Source organism: Fonsecaea multimorphosa (assembly GCF_000836435.1).
Source record: "Fonsecaea multimorphosa CBS 102226 unplaced genomic scaffold supercont1.26, whole genome shotgun sequence".
NCBI classification, from domain to species: domain Eukaryota; kingdom Fungi; phylum Ascomycota; class Eurotiomycetes; order Chaetothyriales; family Herpotrichiellaceae; genus Fonsecaea; species Fonsecaea multimorphosa.
Genome location: NW_015971660.1, coordinates 64,835 through 85,433, shown reverse-complemented (window position 1 = coordinate 85,433; position 20,599 = coordinate 64,835). Strand labels below are relative to the sequence as shown.

Sequence of the window (20,599 nt, the reverse complement as noted above, 5' to 3'; positions counted from 1 at the left end):
AGTCACGGATTTTCATGGTGGGGTTTGGGGAAGAGGAAAAGATTCTTCGGAACTGGCACTGCAAAGTCTTCTTGGGTCGCGGTGGGGGTGTTGCACTGTTGGGGGGTTGTTCATGCAAACGCCTTGCACCGCCGCCATGGAGGAAAAAGCAAATTGGCTCGTCATGGTCATAGTCTCGTTCCAATTTGTTCGCTTCTTGTTTACACCTTTTGTTCCGAAGAGAGTCTATCGCATTCACCTGCCCCCGCAGATTCGCTTCATTACACGCAGTGGATGCCCCCTCCGATACATTTCGCTTTGTCGAGTGTGAGAACTATCCAGACATAGGCCTCACTCCATGGGATGGTACCTGCAAATTGCCCACGGTTTGTTCCGGTTCCAGACAAGTATAGACTTTTACAATCACCGCAACAAGAGAGATTCCATGTGATGTTGCGTCCCAATGCTTCCTGATTCCTTTGTCCAGCTTCAGTCCCGAGACATTCGCTAGAGCGTGGCTTGCTCTGATAACTTACGTTCCAGGCTGAGATCGAGACATCTCTTCGCTCTCCTTTGTTGCTCTTCCCAATCTTGATTGACCTCGTCTCAACTCCCACCCAGCGAGCATTGTCTTGAAGGGACAGGTGTCTCAGGGCACAATGGACAGCACAGCCTTTTCTCGCCTGTCAATTGGCATCGGAAGCAATCACCAAAAAACATAATGCATCAAACTCCTCAATCAGTGTCGCCAGATGGGAGGAAGGACATAGATATAAACCAGGACAGCCGAAACGACAAGTCAGATCTTTCTTCATACCCGCAGACAACAACCATCTCAGCTCAACAGTCACCTAGCTCTCCCATCGACCAAACTCTACTCCAGCCTCAAAAAGCCCCTTTGCACCCTTGTGCTCAAAAGCATCGAATAAATTTTCCCGACATCTCTCTTTATACAAGGACAGACCTAAATCTCCAACCCCGCAAAAGAAAAACATGGACGTCTTCACCAGAATCGCTTCGGGAATCTACATGCGCCAACCTCGTCGAGGAGAAGACCATCACCGTCGACCAGCCGAGCAGCACGACCACGGTGCCCGCTTCGTCGGCATAAGGCTGCGAGACCTGAGCGACGAAGAACTCTACCGCAAGATCGCCCACGCCAACGACCGCGTGGCGGCAGCCAAGACGAGGTACGAATCCCTGTGCCAGCAACGCCGCGCGCTAGAAGAACAAGCCCGACGGCTGGGCAAGGAGATGGACAGCACTGAGAGGGAGTTGAACTATTGGCGAGTCTGGCGAAGCGATTGTCTGGACGAGCAGAAGGCCAGGGAGAGGTACCAGGAGGAGGAGGAGAGACGGAGACGGCGGGAAGGCAGGGAGAGTTTTCGTCGCGGCTGGTGAGGAGGGGCAGACCAAGCAAGACACGATAGGGAGCTCTCTTTTTTGGATCAAGGGAAACGGTTCGCAAAGAGGCAAGGACAGGAAAATGGTGCGATAACAACTGGTTGATGTCGGTGGAACGGAGACACCTCGTGTTCTGATAGAATGTGGCACACAGATGCATGGCAGGAATTAGATCTCAGTTTAAAAAGAAATAAAAGGTAGTACTATCATCCATTCATACCCGCGTTTTAGGGGTCTCCGGTTTCCATAAAGCCTCTGAAATATGCCTCGTTGCAAACATTCCCTAGGTCGGATGAGGCGAAAGTGCCCTCCAAGAAAGAAACACAAAACAACCATCCTCGTCTACCCAAACTCCCAGAGACCCGCATGTCATTCTCATCTTGTTGTTTACCCCTTTTTCTATCCCTGTACAGCCCCCCCTCTGTCCAAAAGGCCGTGTCAAATAGTTCATTGCCATTGATACCCGGACGCCATCCGTCATGAATACCACAATAAAGAAAGTCCTTCCCAAATCGTAGCTCCAGCTAAAGAGTCTCGTGAAAGAAGAAAAAGAAATGAGGAGATATTAAGTTAAAAGTCAGAACTTCTCGCCTGCCATTCCCTTAGGCATCACAGGTCTCGCATCATGCTCGAACCCGTCAGGATCTCGAATGGCGAGCCCAGATCTCGATGTATAGTGAAATCCGTCTTCGGAAGGCTGACTTGGTCTCCTAGCATCGCCATCTCGGCGGGCAGACGACTCCCAGCGGTGTTCTCGACCCTCGCCACTGGACTCGCTTTCGAAGCTGCCGCGAGCACGGTATACCGGATCTAGTTCCGCTGGCATCGGGAATTGGGATATTGGGGATTGCGCGGCTTGAGCAGCAAGGAGGGTTTGGGAATTCGAACGAGAATGCAAATCCCCAGCGTTGTCCTTGCCAGGGCGTTTTAGTATGGCGGAGGCATCCTTGGAGATTCGACGTAGCATGTTGATCCTGGGCTTGGGTGTGGCAGGGAGAGGAAAGCTGGAGATGAGATTAGGCGATGTGCTGAATGATGGGGATTGCGGTGAGGCAATCACGGGTGTGGATGTCGATGCTGGCATGTTCTCGAAGTTGAAGGGCTCCATCTCGTTCAGCTTCAAGCTCAAATGCGTCGCACTGTCGGGAACCAATGTCGGTGCTAGACTTGAAATAGTAGCAGCTTCCGATGCCTTCCGCTCATTTTCAGGTCTGTCAGGTCTCGGAGGGGTCATTTGCAAGGCTGCACCCGAGGCAGGTGGTGCTGGCGGTCCTAGTGGTACTTGCGGAGTCGGATGCAAAATCGATTTGACAACGAAGGCAACGCAGATGACAATGCCCAAGCCACCGAGACCCACGCCCATGAACCAGCCACCACGAATGCCGTCAAGCGGATCACGTCCCTGGTTGTTCACGTGAACTTCGACGGTAGAGGCAAGACCAAGACCGAGAGAAATGGAGTAGTTGACGACCGTACTGATGAGACTCCCTGCGACACCTTGTTGTTGGGGGGGAAAGAAGTTGGACATGACCAATGTGGCAGCCGGAAAGGACATATCCATGCCAAAAGGCATGACAACAAGGCTGGCAAACGTCCAGCTCCAGTAGGTTGACTTGTCGATGTTCGAGTCGACCGCCAAAAGGAGCGGGCCGAAAGTGAATGCCACCAAAGCCCAGAATAGAGTCCAGGAAGGGCGACATGCCCGCATCATCCAAGCCGTCAGCACTGAGGCAATCAGGGCGACAGGCACGATTGGCAGGACTTGCAGTGCAGCCTCAAGAGGAGCATCATGTTTGATTCCTAGGAGAAATCTCCAAAGGAACCATGTCCAGATTCCAAACGTGGCCCATCCACAAGCCACAGCGCCAAGGACGAACCCGACATCTGCCTTGAGCATTTTGAAAGGCACCAGTGGTTGTACGGCGATTTTGAGCTCGGTGATGACAAAAAAGGCAATGAGCAAGAGGCCGATAATAAGCAACATGAAGATGTACTGAGTGCTCCATCCCGAAGCAGGAGCAGAGACAAGAGAAACTTGGACGCAAACAAGGCCGCCAACACCAGTGACGGCTCCAAGCCAGTCCATATCCCGCAATTTCTCCTTGACTGGTAGCATCTGCTTTGGACTCGGTGGCGGAGAGACCAGGATGACCCATGCTGCAGCGGCCAGAAAAGACGATACGACGGCGAGGGTATAGAAGCTCCACCACCAGGTTGCAAACCTGGTGAATAGAGCTCCAAAGATCATTCCCAGGTAGGCTCCGACCGGTGCACATAGACCGAAAAGAGTGAAGGAGAGGATTTTCTTTTTTGACCCTGGAGGATAGGTCCGGCCTAGGAGTGCTAGGCCATTTGGCACCATCATACTCGCACCGATCCCCTGGAAACCTCGAGCCACGAAGAATAATTCGTAGCCAACATAGTGACTTAACCCGGCCACGACACTCCATAGACTGAGGAAGGAATAGCCAATCACAACCATCGTCTTATGCCCAAATATGTCACCAAGTCGTCCTCCGATCAGAATGAAAGTTCCGAAGGACAGTGCGTACGCGGCGACGAGCCATGGCAGTACCGAAGCATTTGTGATGGAAAAGGATTGAGCAAGGTCTCGGCTGACTGGAAAGACCGTTGTCAAGGTGGATTGAGGAATAAGTTGAAGGAATGCCACCATTACGTTGAAGAGAATCTCTTGTTGTTTCGACATGCGCGTGCATAGCCATCCGCCCGGAGGTCCAGGAGGTCCAGGAGGTGGTCCAGCAGGCGGCCCAGTGGGTGGCCCTGCTGGCGATGGTCCATTTGAAGGGGGAGCTTTCTCCATATCGATAGGAAATCTGGCCATGTTGCCGTTGCGAGTTGTTGGTCTGGAAGGAATGCTTATCCTCAAGCTATTGAAAATGGCTTTGGAAGTCATAATGGACAATATAACGATTGTTGGATTTCATGAAAAAGAAAATCGAGCGCGCGGGCAACGAGAATGCAAGGCCCGAGTCGTCACACAATCCTAGCAAATGGCTGAGAAGGAACCTGAAGGAAGGGATACACGACTATAAAGTGGTGTACATGACCCAAATGGGGGCTGCGTCCCAGGGGAAATGCATCGCGATATCCCGCTGGCCTCGAGCATCGGCGCCGACTTACCGTTGGTTATAACCTAATCCAAGTCGCTTTTTCTTGGGAGCTGCATCCATAGCATCTTACCTCAATATCGTCGTGAACCTTGCAGAGATGTTGGGGTTGTGCAGTGGCATCGGAGGTGGGGACTTTCCGGAAGTCTTGCGCAAAAAGCATATTCGTATAACATGGGTTGTCCAAAGCCACCGAAAAACGCCACTTTGGAGCCTTCAGACCAAGATGCGGAGCGTGGATTGGAGGTTTCCAAGGTCGCCAGGCGCCTGTGTCGTTCATGGCCGATCCGCTGAGAGCCAAGAATGTTTGTTTCTCAGCGCCCCTTGCAGAGGATCTTCTTTGCAATGACGATCTCCCGCCCTATTCAAAGTTACCAAGGAGTCGGCGGACACGGTAGCCGACGCAGCTCCGTAGGGAGGTACCCAAGGTAAACAAGAACAATGATGACAATGAAGATCACTGACTGCCGGATTCGGACATATCCTGTTTTTGACGCAGAGCAAAGGAGAAGAAGTGCTCGTAGAAGATCCAAGATGATAGAGACAAGGGTATCTGGTACAAACCCCGGCACCACCGGCTATCTATGAAGATGCTGTGCGACGCAGCAAGCGGCGTCGGCCACAGAGCCAAGACGGGCTGCACGAGTAGGCGATGCTGAAGGCAACATGACGCGATATCAGGCTGAAACGACGTACCACAGCAACCAAGAAGGCGTCATTGGGCAAGCGAGCAAAAACGTGCATCTTCGCACTGGCGAGGGACGAACTGGCTTGACTGGCAATGTTGGTAGCTTCCGAGCCAAGGAGATTTGATCCAAGGTTCGGAAATTGCAACCGACTGTTGCTCCTTTATCAAGTGCCAAGACCAGCGTGATATGAGCCTCAATTTCCGCCCTTTGTCTCCTGCCTCACCAATCCTCCCCCGCAACGCGTTGAGATGCCCATCGAGCGCGTCTCTAGAGTCTAGCCGGCTATCAGGATCCTCGCTGCATGACCAAGATTCCAAAATGCACATGTCTCCGCACGGAGGTAGTAGAGGCCGATTACTCTCTTGAAAATGGACGTGCCTGGGGTCGCCCTCGTGCAACAATCCAGCTTCTGGACCGGGAAAACTGGGGCCTAGCATCTGCTGCATTCAATCAGTCCGAGACATGGGGACATAGACCTGACTTCGAGTACGGAAATAGCGCCCGAAGTACAACCCTCAACATCAGTATCGCCCTATCCATATGGGAAGACCCGGTAAAGGACCTGAGCGCGTGTCCCACCGGAGGGTGGTGGCCTAGCATATGGACGGAGGCTATACCTGCAATCCAGTGTGAACGCAGATTACCGAATCCACATCTCCTTTACGAGAGCAGCACATCATACACCAGCCCCTAACCTTCATGCGCCCAGGCAATCCATACAGTTGAGCAATGTCCCTTTCTGCAATGCAGCTGGTCTGTTGTCAGCTGAAGACAACTATTTGATTCCTCACCTGCGTGTTGTGTCGGGGACTCGTTGGAACCAAAATACGCCCAACTTGAGGTTATACAGCTTCCAATATTGCATGCTACTGACTCTTTCAACCTCTTGCATCTTCTGTGTTTGCCTTTGACACGGCGGAACGGTCGTCATGCAGCAAAAAACCCAAGGCAGAAGAGCACGGGAGGTTTCACAAGGCCGATTTTCGACTGACTTGAGTCACTTCACTACAAGCTACATGTTTTCATTTGGGTTTCTACAACATTCGCCCGGTATACAATGCCTGGAGGCCTGTCACTGGTACAACCGGACGGGACCCAATGGATATCAGAGACATGAATGGCTCGTGTTGTGATGGGAGACTTTCCCTTTGAAGCAGAACCCCGGCTCTTGGCTCACTCTCCCTGTGCTGGATTGAGACCTGGTCTAGTACTTTTGATGATCATGACACTGGTACACAACTGACGGTCAATCGGCTTCTCCGACCCGCCTCAACAATGCGTGCACCGACTCAAAGGCCTTCTTTGCAAAAGGTCCCATGTCGTCCCCATACTTCTCCGGGCCCTTGCCATCGAATACTTCCACTGACACCCAGCTTCTGAACCCCGTCTTGAACACAGCCCTGGTGAAGTCTTCCACGGGCAAATACCCACCATCGTATGGCAGCGGCCGATAATCGTGGCTCCACTGCCCCCTAGGCCTCAGCCCGCTGTCGTCTGCTTTGTCGTCCAACGGCGGCTCCATCCTGTATGCGTCTGAGATTTGCAGCAAGAATATCTTGTTCGCAGGGACTGTCTTCGAGAGCTCTTCACAGCTGCTCTTCCATCTCTTGTCCAACTCTTCTGTGCTGACGTCTTCAATCCGTCCAGATTTCGTCGTCGGGCTGCCCCATTCTCCTCCTGCGCTCTGGAAAGTGTCGAGGCACAACCCCAGATTGGGTCGGTCGGCCTTTTTGACGATTTCCCAGACATCCTTCCACGCCGGAGCGTGAGTGGCCCAGCACCAGTTTTCGTATGCAATCCGAAGCCCTTTCTCGGCAAAAATATCTGCAAGCTCTGTCAGGTCGGATGCCAGGTCGTCAAAGCTAGATGAGATGCCCTCAGCATCGGATGACCCAATCTATGCTTGTGGTCAATACTGCGATGTTGCATTCCCGGCGAACAGCAACGCAGAGGTTGCGTACCTGAAGCATATCTGTGCCAGCTGCCTCCATTATGCTCATCCATCCTTTGGCCCGGTCGAAAGCATCTTTTCTTTCCTCGCTACCTTTGGGCCAACCCTCAAAGTTGGCAAATGGCTGCAACATCAAGACCTTCAGGCCTTCTTTCTCGCACAGTTTTGCGATCTCTGCTGCGACGGACCGAAGCGTTTTGTAATCCTTTGGATCAATCTCGGCCTTGCTCTCGGAGATCTCTTGACCGTACGTGAGGATGTCGGGCATTGAAAGCTCGATGGCGTCAAATCCAGCAGCGGCAAGAGTCTTCAACTTGGCCGGAAGCGTATGCTTAGAATTGTCGTGGCCTATGGAGCACGAGGCATAACAGATTGGAATCTCCTTGCCTTTGAAATCCGCCATGATACTTGCAATGAAGCTTCCTGTGAGTGGTGCGTTTCCCTTGTGGCTTTCAAATTTACTGGCCTTTTGCGTACAGTTGAATCAAAATAACTGCAATCTTGCCTTTGTTTCTGATTATACGATATGACTTGGAGGTTTATACCAGGCCCAAGATATCGTCTACATTTCGTCACTTTTTCCAATTCGGCGGATGTCCAGCCGAGTCCGGAATTAAATACCTGTATCCACCACTTTGTCTCAAATCTCAGATGACGTCAATATACGCGTGGGAAAGAAATACTTGACTTACTTCACCTTCAGCTCACACGCATGCATCTTGCCGGTTTGCCTGTTCTGTGTGACCTGTTGTTCATGGGCTAATGACAAACTGCCTCTTCATCGGGTCTTCCATTCAGAAAACCGACAGTGTGGTCCTGCCCCTTGACGAATACAGTTTCTATCAAAAGTTTGGGACACTCAAACAGACACCATGGGTCAAGACGATAGCCCAGAGTTCAAGAAGGTGGGTGAAGTGGAGGGGGCTTTGCGTCCACCCCAACAAGCTCATTAGGGGCCGATCCGTCAAAAAGGTACGCATGCTGACCGACTGATTCAGCTTGGCATGATTGGTGTGGGGAGCATGGGTGGCATGATGTCTTTGTTATACGCCGAGCATGGTGTTGAGGTTCATTACTTCGATCCAAGTATGAGCTCTCCATATTGATCTTATCAGCCTCGTTTGCGCTAATGGCAGCTGAACAGGCGAGGAAAACGTCAAACAACTGCAAGAGCACGCCGAATCTATCCATGAGGAAAACCGAATTGTACACCAGAAGGACTACAAAGAGCTCTGCGAAAGCATTTCATCCCCAGACTCACCCAAGCTTTTCGTCTTCAGTATCCCCCACGGATCAGTCGGGGACAAGACGGTTGAAAGTCTGCGTCCATATCTTCAGGCAGGCGACATTATACTCGACTGCTCAAACGAAGACTGGCGAAACACCGAGCGACGACAGAAGGACCTCGAACCTGATGGCATCCACTATATCGGCTGCGGAGTCAGCGGCGGGTACCAGAGCGCCAGACACGGTCCCTCCATGTCTCCCGGAGGCGACGCCGAGACTTTGAAGAAGATCATCCCGTTCCTCGAGCGAGTCGCCGCGAAGGACAAGCAGGGTCGCCCGTGTACCACATGCATCGGGCCGGGGGGTAGCGGGCATTACGTCAAGATGGTCCACAATGGCATTGAGCAAGGCATGATGTCGGCCATCGCCGAAGTCTGGTTCATTATGAACAAATGCCTGAAGATGCCATACGAAACGATTGCCGACACGTTCGAGTCGTGGAATGACAGCGGTCCGCTCCGAGACAACTTCCTGGTGGCGATCGGCGCGGACATCAACCGCACCAAAGACGGGGAAGGGAAGTTCGTCCTGGCCAGTGTCTTGGACAAAGTCGTCCAGGACGTCGACAACTCCGAAGGCACGGGCGTCTGGACCTGCGAGGAGACGGTCCGTCTCCACGTCCCCTCACCCACCATCGTCAGCGCACACCTGTTCCGGCTCGCCTCGGCCGACGTGGCCAAGCGGGCGCGCGTCAACAAGGCGTTCAAGGGCGGCGCGGCACAGCCGCAAACCATCAAGTTGGAGGTGCCGCACGAGAAGTCCCTGCCGTCGTTCATCGAGGACCTGAAGCTCTCGCTGTACGGGGCATTCCTGTGCGCGTTCGTCCAGGGGCTCAGCCTCATCCGGGCCAAGGACCGCGAGTCGGGCTGGAACCTGGACTACCGGATGATACTCCAGATCTGGCGGGGCGGATGCATCATCCAAAGCGACGGCATCTCGGACCTGCTCGACAGCGTCCTCTCACAATCCAGCACCACGCCCGCCGACGTCGTCGACGAGCTTCTCGCACAAGAAACCCTCGCATCGGAGCTGACGACCTGTCTCGCCCCGCTCAAGAACGTGGTCCTCAAATCCCTCGCGGCCGACGCCTACATCCCTTCCCTGTCCGCCACGCTCGAGTACATCAAATACTCAGGCTCGACCGAGCTGCCCACGCAGTTCATGGAGGCCGAGCTCGACTATTTCGGCGCCCACAGCTTCGACCTCAAGTCCGAGGCGCCGGGCAAACCGCTCAAGGGCTCCCATCACTACGAGTGGAAGCCGCCCCGCGGCATCTTTGGCGACAAGTTGGACGGGACGAAATAGGAAAAAAAAAATTAGCTGGTCTGAGAGTTTTCTTCCTTTCTGGACGAGGAAATACAGGCAGACTGAGGTTTTTTCAAAGTTTTGTCTATTGTACAGTGGTTTCTTTTACTTTAATATCTCTTGAGGCTTCCCAGACCAAAAAAGGCCAGCTCTAGGGCACATGGTTCCATGAGACGAGATTCTACCAGAAATGTAATCTTTTGTTACCATCCATGGACCACAGAAGCCCCCTCTAGCTCTATAGATGCCGAAGACAGGGAAGCAACATTTTCAACTTACATTATAACTCACCCGACTGGTGCCTTTGCTCCTACTAATCTTCCTCACGCCGACCTTGCCACACAGATCCGTCGTGTCCACGTGCGTGCCACCACAGGGGTAGACCTCTGCGCCGACGATCCTGACGACTCTGTATTTCTCGCCGGGCGCCAATTTGACACCACCTTGGTCTTCGCCCGGCGGGATCAGGCGCTCGAGGCCTTCCCTCTTGAAATCCTCCGGGTCCCAGAATTCAATCTCCACGGGCATGGCTCGGGAGACGTACTCGTCGACGCGGGTTTGGATGGGCTCCTTCCACTTCCCCTCGATGAGCCCCTGGAACTCGCAGGCGGCCGAGTCCGGGAAGTGCGAGGCCTTGAGCTCGTCAAAGTTTGCAATCTCCCTCTCGAGCAGGTGCCGCACCGCCGCGCCGAGCACGTGGCCCGCCGTGTGCAGGCGCGAGTACAGCAGTCGTTTCTCCACGTCGATGGCCTGCGTGACGGGCGCGTCGTCCACGGAAAACGTCCGCGCCGGGTCCGCGAAGACGCCCAGGTGGAGGACCACGCCGTCGTTGACGACGTCCATGCGCACGGCCGAGACGTCGAACCTGGCGCCGTTGGCGGATGTCGATGTGATGGAGCCCGTGTCGGACGGCTGGCCGCCGCCTTGCGGGTGGAAGATGGTTTCGGCCGTCGTCACCACGAGGGAATTCTCCTCGTCCGGGACGGCCTTGAAAAGCTGCCGGCTGGCTTCCGCGAGTTGTTGGAAAGGTGTGATGGATGTGACCTGTGTAGAAAGCGTGTAGAGTTTTGCATTGCGTTGGTAGCTAAGGACTGTTCGGGCGAGAGGTGTCGACATCTTTTGGTATGCTGGAGGAAAAGATCTCGCCCGTGGTTGACGGATGATAACTGTATTACAGTGTGAATCGAGTCGAGATACCCGCTCTTGATGGAATCTATGTGCGCTTTGGTGACCTTTTTCTAGGCGTGGGTGGCTGACAAATTTTCCTTTTTATGACTCCTTACCTGCGAAGAGGAAGCCGATGTCTATTGTATTTGAGATGCTGTACAGAATATAGAACTGGGAAGGGTTAGGAAACAAATAGAAAAGAAGTTATCACAGGGCGTTGGGAAAACTGTGGCACCTGCCTGAATGGGCAGTGCGGTGGAGACAAGGTCCGTGTCTATAAACAATATGGCCAGGCTGCACCAGCATGCTCTAATGGTCCCTTACAAAAGACGCAGCACTACTCTCGACTTGAAAGGTGTCTCTTTGCTTCTTCTATGATGTCGTGTCCAACAAGCCACTGGACCAGCGCCGGATGTGGAAACTTTTGAGTCATGTCTTCTGCCGGGATGACCAGAGGACTGTCCTCTTGCAACTGCTTCTCTAACATGGCTTTCTGGGCCCTCCATATACGGTCTCTTGCTTCCTGCATTGGTCCATCTGGCAGAGCAAAAGTGGTCGCGTTTTCACGCGAGATCTCCTGTATGCGTTCGCACCGGGCTTTGCGGAGGTACTCATAGTCTTTTGCGGCTCTTGGAAGATCAGCTATCCCTTTGCAAGTTGCCACGCAAAGACCAAGAACTTCGGCGTCCTCGAGCGATGTAGCTGCACCCATGGCGGCATGTGGCGCCATAGCATGACAAGCATCTCCCACAAGAATGACACGTCCATTTGGACTTGACCACGTAGGCAGCGGCGGGAGTTCGGCTAGTACCCACTTGGCGCAGCTTTCCACGGTATCGAGTACTGCGTGAACAGTGTCATTGAAATCACTGAACACCTGGCGCATCTCCGAGACATCGCCTGGCTCATTGTACTTGCCCAACGGAGCGTCGCCAAGGTCGGGGATTGTCATAACCAAGTTGTAAAACTTACCCTTGGCGATTGGGTAAGATATAATGTGCTTGAATTGACCAGCCCAAGCCTGTTGACTCTGGTTGTCTACCAGAGCAGCGGTAACAGGATTTTTGAGCATTTCCTCACGGGGCACCAAGGCTCGATAGCAGTAATTCTCCGTTCTCCGGGGAACTACGTCCACCAAGCCAGGAATTGAGCGTCGAGTTCTTGAGTGTATACCATCGGCCCCAATAATCAAATCTGCGCGCAGCGACCTCCCACTCTCCAAGGTCACCTCAACCTCTTCGGCATCAACGGCAACGACCTTTTGCCCGAACTCGATCTTGGCGCCGCTGGCTGTAGCGGCTTCCGCAAGAATCTTCTGGTAGTCGACTCGATGAACAAGCCAGTGAGGAGAGCCCCTCAACCGCGTAGAATAGTTCTTGACATTGGTGGGCATGAGACCGATAAGTCCGTTGTTATCATATCGTCTGATCTCCATGAAGTCCGGACTCGTTGCCACCGCCTCAAAGTGTTCCCGCAATCCCCAGTTGCCGAGGATGCGAGATGCAGCTGCAGAGCATTGAACACCAGCACCGGCTTCGGTGAGAATCGGACTGCTTTCAAGAATCAGAATTTCGTGTTTTGTCTTCTGAGAAAGACTGATAGCTGTTGCAAGACCAGCGATCCCGGTGCCAATGATGATTATCTGAAATGAAGCCATTTCCCTCGGTGTTCACGTAGGGTATGAGATGTTCTCGAGCACTGCAAACACGGTAAGAAGGTTGACGGTGCGCACGTCGCGTTTCTGATATGTTAGCTTGTCAAAGAAGTGTCGGATGCAACATGTTTCCAACTTTTGAACTCCGCGTAAGAGACAGGAGACAGGCGGTGATGCTGTGACTTGGAGATGAAGCACTTTCCTGCCTAGACACGGACGGATCTTAGGCACCTGAACTAATGCATACCTGGCATGTGCTATCGCTCACAATTCACTCGCTTAAAGCATGATTGAGGCCTGCCGCTGTTCAACAAGTCTTGGGTCATTACACAAGGACAGCCCCGACCGGGCCCATTTGGTTGGATTTGACATGCAAATTGGGACGACAACAGTGAAAAGGAGGCTCGATAGGGCTGGCATACTATTACTGTAGTAGATGGGAGCGCCATGGCGGGAAAGGAGGTCGCCATGGCGCGTTTGTTGCGATTGAAGTCAAGCTGCCGGTAGAAGTAGGTCTGCCGAGTTTGGCGCTGCCAGTGTCGCGCAATCCCAACTCCCGGCTTCGTTCTGGGCGAGTCTTGACACGGTATGGTTTTATGGGTAGTGATCTCTGCTCAATTATTGTCTGGATAATACTTCACTTTGTTTGATTCTGTTGGTCAGAGTCGCCTCACCCTACCCTCATCTACAGTCATGGAGCAGGAGCCCGAGACCCCAGCGTCTGGGTCGCCCTTGTCAGATATCGACTCCGATGAATTTCCTGAAGACGTCAAATTCCACCGCAGATCGCGTTCTCATTCACGGGACTCTACTATCTCTGCCTCAGACGACGAAACTGCATCCGCTATGAGCGCTACGGCAGCAGCCCTCGATATGCCTCCCGCCAAACGTCGAAAGACTGGTGCTTCAAGCTACGATCATGCCACCCCCCAGTCCGCTTCCACCGTCATCCCCCCTCGCTCGCCAACAGGCTCAATATCAAGCGACTCTTCCGGCTCGGTGCCAACTTCGCCTTCCTTTGCCAACCTGGGTCCGACCCATCCCTTGTCGACCGCGTATGCGGCGGCCCAAGCCAACCCTGAAAATCCAGAGTTGGCAGACTACGTTCAAGTGACAAAGTGTCTATGGGACGGTTGTACCGATCAAGAGCAAGGCAACATGGACAACCTGGTCGCTCATATAAACGACGCTCACATCGTGCCACGCCAGAAGAAGTACTACTGCGAGTGGGAAGGTTGCGCTCGCAAGGGCCAGCCGCACACGAGTGCTTACGCATTGAAGGCTCACATGAGAAGCCATACCAAGGAAAAGCCTTTCATGTGTGCTCTGCCTGAGTGCGACCGCAGCTTTACTAGATCTGATGCTCTTGCAAAGCATATGCGTACGGTCCACGAGACCGAGGCTTTGCGCCCTAGCGATCCAGTGCCCAGAGGCCACACTGGCGGCATTTCGAACGGAGGATCTGGTCTTCCGATCAAAAGGCTGAAGCTGACAATGGGGGGCAAGACGAATGGTGACAAAAAGGCTACTCTAGTCGGCGATTTGCCCTCGCTACCGACCCGGTACACGGTTTCCATGATGGGAATCGACCCTGATGATGTTGCAATGGCGGACGATGATGGATCAGAAGAGCTCGTTGACGCAGTAGACGTGGATAGTGTTCCGATGTCTCTGCCTCTTCCTTCAGACTACTACCCGACCGATATTTGGGATGACATGGACGAGTACGAGCGCAGTCTTCCCCCCTCACAATGGTTCCGGCTCTTGCGTCGACAAATACATTGGGCTGAACAAGAAGGCCGAGATCTACAGCAAGAACTAGAAGATCTACGGGCGACAACGGAAGATGCCAAGGGGAACCCCATCAGAAGGGGCACGGGAGACGAAAAGGGAGCCGATGAGAACAGGAGAATAGAGTGGCAGCGGTCGGAGGAGCTATTGGACGCAGTCTTGCGGGCTGAAGTCGGACAAGTTTTGGCGATGTTCACTGATGAGCAGGTGGACGATGATCGAAATCCGTGGGAATTGCTCAAAGGGCTGGAGGCGCTTACAACCACGACGACCTCGGCGGCTTCAGTGGCATAAGCGATTGACGAGGCGGCTCCTCGATGCACAAGTAGATAGCATTGGCAGATCTCCCCAAATTGTGAGAGATCGTGTGATCACGAATTCAAATCGGACCCTGCACTTAGATGGGGTCGATAATCTCTTCCGCTGCGAGGTTCTTTCCACTAGTTAACAGTGCTATTCTCGACAAACCCGAATACGTGAATCCCCATTAAGGGGAGTACTTGGGACGCCACGGTCGGCAACGGGTAATCCGAGGTTCAAGCCATGAAAGGTACCTAGTACACCCCATTGGGCAATAACGAGCAGCATGCTTCTCCGAGGACCTCAACGTGCAGAATTTCCGGAAACCTGGTCGTCCAGGGAAGAGACCACGTATCACCAGTAGGGCTGAAGCACACAGACCTAAACACATACCTAAACACACAGGGGTCTGTAAATGCATACCTGATCGTGTTCAAACTTTCCAAGGGGGCTACCCGACGGGAAAGGGACTTGGTGGTAGAAGTGCTATCACTATCAACTACGAGGTACTCGTCCCTATGAGCACATATTGTAGACCGGGGCACCGGGGGAGGATTACTCGTAGGATGTCAGAACTCAAACAGGGATTCGGGGAGACGGGCACGACTGCGATAGGAGGGTTTAAAAAAAGCCTCGCGGGTTGCACTGCCAGTGCAGCATTGAAGATGGAAAATGGGAGATGTTACCCTTTCTTTGGGAAGTTCCGCGGTTGGCGAAGGGTTTGCACGGAAAGCTTGGATGGGATGACGATGATTACGGGCGTTACGGCACAGAGAAGGAATGGAGGATGATGGGGGACGATGGACTTTTGGCACTATATTTCACGGAGCTGCTGCTGAAAGGACCAATGTGTCATGAAGGGGAGAGAAGATGTGTCAATTGGGGTTGTTGAGTGTGGAAAATTCACATTCGGGTGAGCAACTCGACATGGATGAATTTCCCACATTCAAGTGCACTAGCCACAGCCAGTACCACCAGCCTTGCTTCGAGAATCAGCCTCGTGTGAAAAGGCCCCCTTTTTTCCGTGGGTCTCCGGCGCACAAAAGAGAGTGGCTTTGGCTGTTTCCCTGTCCATAGATACATACCTTGGTAGGTATTATCCCCCTAAAATCCAAGCGTGGGCGGAAACAATCCAGATGAGACGATTATTGAGAAATGAGATGGCCACGTCTCCACTGTATGCATGATTGCGCAGAGCCTCAGTTCGTGTGAGTCACGCATGCAGATTCACTGCAACCCAAGAGGCGGGCTGTTTCAACAGCAGCGTCGCGGTGGGGAGCAAATTCCCTCTCAATGGAGATGCTGGGGTTAGCACGCCAGCTGTCCAGATGACCAACCCTCAATGGGTGGGAGAGGGTCAGGGTGAATTATAGGGTATGAACTGGTCCGTGGGGACGCTCCGAAGGGCATTCAGGCGTCAACGGGTAATGCTTCGTACGTTTTCAATCTTGCGACATTCAAGTTGCCAAAGGGCGCGGACTCGATTGGTGCCATGCAGGGTATAGCCTAACGCGGAGCACTTTGGTCGGCACTGGCATCCCAAAGGTCTCAGTCGGCAGTGCGAACCACAAGCGGAAATCGCTGTAGGATCGCCGGCTGCGAACCAGCTTGGGGTGGAGCCAGTCCAATCACGGCGGCCTTGGTGTTAATGGGCATGCAATGCACTTTTGTACGCGGTAGCCAGTAGGACGAGTATCTACAGAGCATGAGCCTCGAGCACAGGCATTGGCTCCAGTTTGGGGGCTTCATTGCAGTCATTTATGCACCAAGGATCGTGTTTCACCCTGGAAAACGAGATATTTGTGTCTTCTCAAAGTGTGCGGCCCGCCACCAGCACTACCTTACGCTCGGGAGCAGTTGGTTTGAGGGGGATAAATTGAGTTGCAACTAAGCAGGACAATTGATCCTGGTTGTCTGCCTTGTGGCTAGCCAAAAGCGAGCAGTGCCGCACGGGTCCTGGTCAGCAGCGGACCAGTTCCACAGGCCACTTTATGTAGAGCTTTTGTGCGGACGAAATACTCGATATGCAGTAATCCCATCTTTTTGTGATACTCGTACCTAGATTCCAAAGTATGTGAAGGCGGGGAAATGAGTTTGTTCCTAAGATAGTGTTTCCATGAGATGGTCAAACAACCGATACAGGGGCAAAATCTGTCCCTTCTTCACGCTCAATTTCACAGTTACGAGCAACGTCCACATGGAAGGCTCTTTTGATGAATTATGAGTCATTTGGTAGAGGCCACAGATAGGCCGGCACCAGCGGGGACCTGTCGAGGCTCGCCGTTGGCTGCATCCCCCTCTAGTGTGGCCGATGTAGCCCGGGGTCGCATTTAGTGGCGTCAAGGCTGACCAAAACCTCCACGGATTGCACCCATTGGGCACCAGAGCGAGCACCACAGCGGCCCCAAGGGATGCCCAGTAGGAGTGGGATGCCCAGAGCTGCCCAGGCTGCACCTCCCGCTCAACCACTTCTGAATAATTATTATAATCGTGCCTTGCCCCCTTGTGGATGCCTGGACCTTCTTCCTCTTCTTCTCTCTCTCTCTCTTCACCCATCCAACCATCATTCATCACTACAACATCAACAACGATACCACTGCGACTCACAGGAAATGGAGTCCTTCTGATCGTCTTCGGCTTCACTTCTTATCTCGCTCAGGCAAGATAGGATCAGTCACCATACCCGTCACTGCTCCACTTAACTCTCAACTCACCCCTCGTCCACAGTCTCCTTCTGGAGTACCTGTGAACATCCGGCAGGACCTCGTCTTCGCTCCAAGCGTAACGACTTCTCTTCCTCCAACCGCAACCATTCCCGCGTTGGACTTCACATCCTTCACCACGGATCATCCGCAAACATGGCGTTCCCCAACCCCAAGTACATCAACTGCATCGTCGCAGAACCAACAGCAGCACAACTTCAATCAGGACTTTCAGCTCTTCGCCGCTCCGGAGACCCCTCTCAGGATCTCTCCTCAAGCCTCGCGTGCGCAGGCGATATCGAGTACAGCCCCTAATAGCCAACGGATAGCCCAGACTCGGCATCTCTCCATCAACAGCAGGGTCTCTCCAGTTCAGTCTATCTCGTCTCCATCTCACGGGCATCTCTACTCGTCACCCAATCACCGGTCTTTTCCCAGTCTAGCATTGCAAAACCAATCCACTCAAGAGAAATACCTGCGCCAGCTTGCTCATTTGCAGCGTCTGCCGCCTGTCCCTGCTTTTGACTCAACAACAACTGTTCCTCGTAGAAACTACTCGGTCCCTCACATCCCACAAGGTACTTACGATCTCCGTCCGATCCCACGGACGAAGTCACTAACTGTGTCAGGCAATATGGCTACCGCCTTTGATTCGATGTATCTCCCGGGAGGCGATTTCAGCGCCTCCCACGACGACTTCTTGGACCTCGAGCCCACCTTCCAGTCCAATCACTTCACCACCGTCAACTCTGGAGTGACGGATGGCACTATTTCACCCACCGACTTGTTCAAGGACGACGCAATGATCATGTCGGCCCCGCCATCCGCCGCTTTTCCTAACTTGAGCACTCCGGACTCGAGCTTCTTGGAGTCTCCTGCTATGGCTAGCAGTGGTCTGAATACATCCCCACTGGAAGATGGGGAACTCGATGCCACTTTGAACTTCGCCGAACTCGACGGCATGATGCCACTCTTTCCTCCGAACGGCATGGATCAGTTCGCCTGCCAGCCTATGGCTCCCGAACTTTTCCCCAAGTCAGCCTCCAGCGCTGTGATGTCTCGGACGGCTTCCGCAGCGCCAGAGACTGGTATGGTACGACAGAAGTCCTCACCTGGACGACCGCCGTCTCAGCCATACCATACGCGCAAGCGCTCGGAAACGCACGGTGTCTCCAAAGCATCCAAGCCCCGCAAGAACTTGCCTGAAATCAAAATCGACAGTGATGATGACAAGGAGACAGCTAAGAGGAAGAAGAACACTGCCGCCGCCCGAAAGTCTCGTCAGCGGAAGCAAGAACACGCCGAGGCGGCCGAAGCTGAGATTCAACGTCTCAGGGCCATTGTTTACCGTCTCGGAGGTGACCCTGACGCGGAGAATCAATGAGCGGGTCTCTGAAAGTGTACGACGGTTGTTGATGGGTGGCAGAATTCTAGGGTGCACCCGAGAAGCCTCCGCTTTGAACGGCTGTTGGATTTTTTTTGCAAATGCAATCGGACGACAATTGAAGCTGTGACTACCACTTTGGTAGTTGCCGACACAGCAGCATGACGCTTGGGGTTGGGGGTTATATTAGGCTGAAGCCAGGAGGGCTGCCTCCCCTAAACCGCCACGTCGCCCTTGTTTTCTTTCCATGTTTATGATCTTTCGGGGTCACACAGCGATCATTGGGGTTGATGAGCTCCGCCCGACGGGGTGGCTCAGGCTTCCCTTGTTACCAATATCGCTACGATTTCTTATTACCGATGACAGTCTGGTGTCTTTCGAAGAAGGCGTAACAGCAGACTTTGAATGGTCCTGACGGCTTGTCATTGATTCTTCTGGCTTGTGCTGAGTTTTATTGGCGACAGCGACGAAACGGCTTTCTGACCGTCTCCTCTTTCAATCTCGATACTGCAAAAAAAGGGATTTTCCTGTGCTGCGGCGTCTTTTGAAGGGGATTGACTCGAGGCCTGTTTCACGTTCGTGTCTTGATGTTTTCTTCAACGCATGAACCATCACGGATGGAACCCATGCTTAGCAGCGTGGGTTGAACGGGGATGTGTTCGTCCACTCCTTTTATATAGTCTGATCAGATCTGCAGGGCTTTCTATTCAAGGGGCCTTTGCACAGCCTTCCATTCTTCTCTGAGAAGATGGAGTTATGAAATGCAACTCAGTCACTTTACTTGATTCAATTGTCCATTCTTTTCTCTTACCCATTCTGTCCTTTACATAACACGCCCGTCATTTCTGCAGTTGACACATGAACGGAGTACCTTCTGACATGCCGTCACCAAAGTAGCCTCGTTCCTGTCAAAGCAGCCTCGTTATCGTCACAAAGTTACGCGAGTATAATTTATGGTATGGTAAGGTAGGGTAAGGTAAGTAAGTACTAGGTACAGAGTGGTAGCAGCACTCCAAGCGAATTCCCGTTCCAAGTACGAGGTCCCGAGTACAGCGTTTCATCACAGTACAGCAGGTGTCGTGGGTGACATAAGTAAGATACGTATATGCCATCTTAGAATTGTCACATTGGCTGGCTGGCTGGGTACATCGCTGGCTGGTGCCATTCCTTGGAGTCTGAGAACATGCAACAGGTTCACTGCACCGTAATCGTGTTGCAATTTCATGTATTAACTATTACTATCCTAACGCTTGGTTCTGCTTTGCATGGTTCACTGGCTAGGTGTTCTGTTGTCTGTCTTGTTCCTGCTTTGCAATAATGATTCCTGGCCACATTGTCCGCCAGTCTTGATCCAATCTGTCGATTTCACTCAAAACTGTGAACAGGAACATGGCCACAAAATGTGCTCCACAAGATTTCACGCAGTGTCCCGTGTCGCCGAGGGACAGGTCGAACTGATAAGCCTCCCTTTCCCTCGCGATGGTATGCCTGTTTTCCTTGCCTTCTTTTCCACCAACAACTTGCTTTCGGGGGTATCTCTTCTCGTAAGGACAAGAACGTGCCTAAGTGGGGTATCTGTACTCAAAGCACAAAACCAAGAAACAAATCCACAATAACTCAAAAAAGACAATCGATTTCGATCTAGTAGTGCGAGGGGTATCCTGAAAGAGAGGAATGCATAACAAAAGGAGTGGTGTCCGAGTTTGTCGTCAATGGGTCGAATAGACCTGGGTATCTCAAAAGATCGATGTGCAAAACAGGACGGACTGATGGAGATCCAACCGTGTCACGCTACCTCGAAACCACGAGGCCAGAGAGACGAGAAGGGCTTCGAGGAGGTACCGCCGGAGGAGTGCTG

The 20,599-nt window shown here is 52.9% G+C and overlaps 8 protein-coding genes across 8 annotated transcripts; 4 read left to right on the top strand and 4 right to left on the bottom strand.

Annotated features, from left to right (window-relative positions):
• Positions 1-972: 972 nt before the first annotated feature.
• Positions 973-1,380, top strand: Z520_09778 (uncharacterized protein; the record flags this gene model as incomplete). Its single annotated transcript, XM_016780272.1, has 1 exon — positions 973-1,380. One exon carries the CDS (start codon positions 973-975, stop codon positions 1,378-1,380), a length of 408 nt encoding a protein of 135 aa, XP_016628515.1.
• Positions 1,381-1,960: 580 nt separating this feature from the next.
• On the bottom strand, positions 1,961-4,225 carry Z520_09777 (uncharacterized protein; the record flags this gene model as incomplete). Its single annotated transcript, XM_016780271.1, has 1 exon — positions 1,961-4,225. The coding sequence occupies one exon, from the start codon at positions 4,223-4,225 to the stop codon at positions 1,961-1,963; it is 2,265 nt and encodes a 754-aa protein (XP_016628514.1).
• Positions 4,226-6,446: 2,221 nt separating this feature from the next.
• On the bottom strand, positions 6,447-7,554 carry Z520_09776 (uncharacterized protein; the record flags this gene model as incomplete). The annotated part of the gene is made up of 2 exons (XM_016780270.1): positions 6,447-7,097; positions 7,162-7,554. The coding sequence occupies 2 exons, from the start codon at positions 7,552-7,554 to the stop codon at positions 6,447-6,449; spliced, it is 1,044 nt and encodes a 347-aa protein (XP_016628513.1).
• Positions 7,555-8,023: 469 nt separating this feature from the next.
• Positions 8,024-9,743, top strand: Z520_09775 (uncharacterized protein; the record flags this gene model as incomplete). The annotated part of the gene is made up of 3 exons (XM_016780269.1): positions 8,024-8,056; positions 8,150-8,237; positions 8,296-9,743. The coding sequence occupies 3 exons, from the start codon at positions 8,024-8,026 to the stop codon at positions 9,741-9,743; spliced, it is 1,569 nt and encodes a 522-aa protein (XP_016628512.1).
• Positions 9,744-10,013: 270 nt separating this feature from the next.
• Positions 10,014-10,859, bottom strand: Z520_09774 (uncharacterized protein; the record flags this gene model as incomplete). Its single annotated transcript, XM_016780268.1, has 1 exon — positions 10,014-10,859. One exon carries the CDS (start codon positions 10,857-10,859, stop codon positions 10,014-10,016), a length of 846 nt encoding a protein of 281 aa, XP_016628511.1.
• A 388-nt stretch (positions 10,860-11,247) lies between these two features.
• On the bottom strand, positions 11,248-12,567 carry Z520_09773 (uncharacterized protein; the record flags this gene model as incomplete). The annotated part of the gene is made up of 1 exon (XM_016780267.1): positions 11,248-12,567. One exon carries the CDS (start codon positions 12,565-12,567, stop codon positions 11,248-11,250), a length of 1,320 nt encoding a protein of 439 aa, XP_016628510.1.
• A 690-nt stretch (positions 12,568-13,257) lies between these two features.
• Z520_09772 (uncharacterized protein) lies at positions 13,258-14,649 on the top strand (the record flags this gene model as incomplete). Its single annotated transcript, XM_016780266.1, has 1 exon — positions 13,258-14,649. The coding sequence occupies one exon, from the start codon at positions 13,258-13,260 to the stop codon at positions 14,647-14,649; it is 1,392 nt and encodes a 463-aa protein (XP_016628509.1).
• Positions 14,650-17,991: 3,342 nt separating this feature from the next.
• Z520_09771 (uncharacterized protein) lies at positions 17,992-18,741 on the top strand (the record flags this gene model as incomplete). Its single annotated transcript, XM_016780265.1, has 1 exon — positions 17,992-18,741. One exon carries the CDS (start codon positions 17,992-17,994, stop codon positions 18,739-18,741), a length of 750 nt encoding a protein of 249 aa, XP_016628508.1.
• Between the last annotated feature and the right edge of the window lie 1,858 nt (positions 18,742-20,599).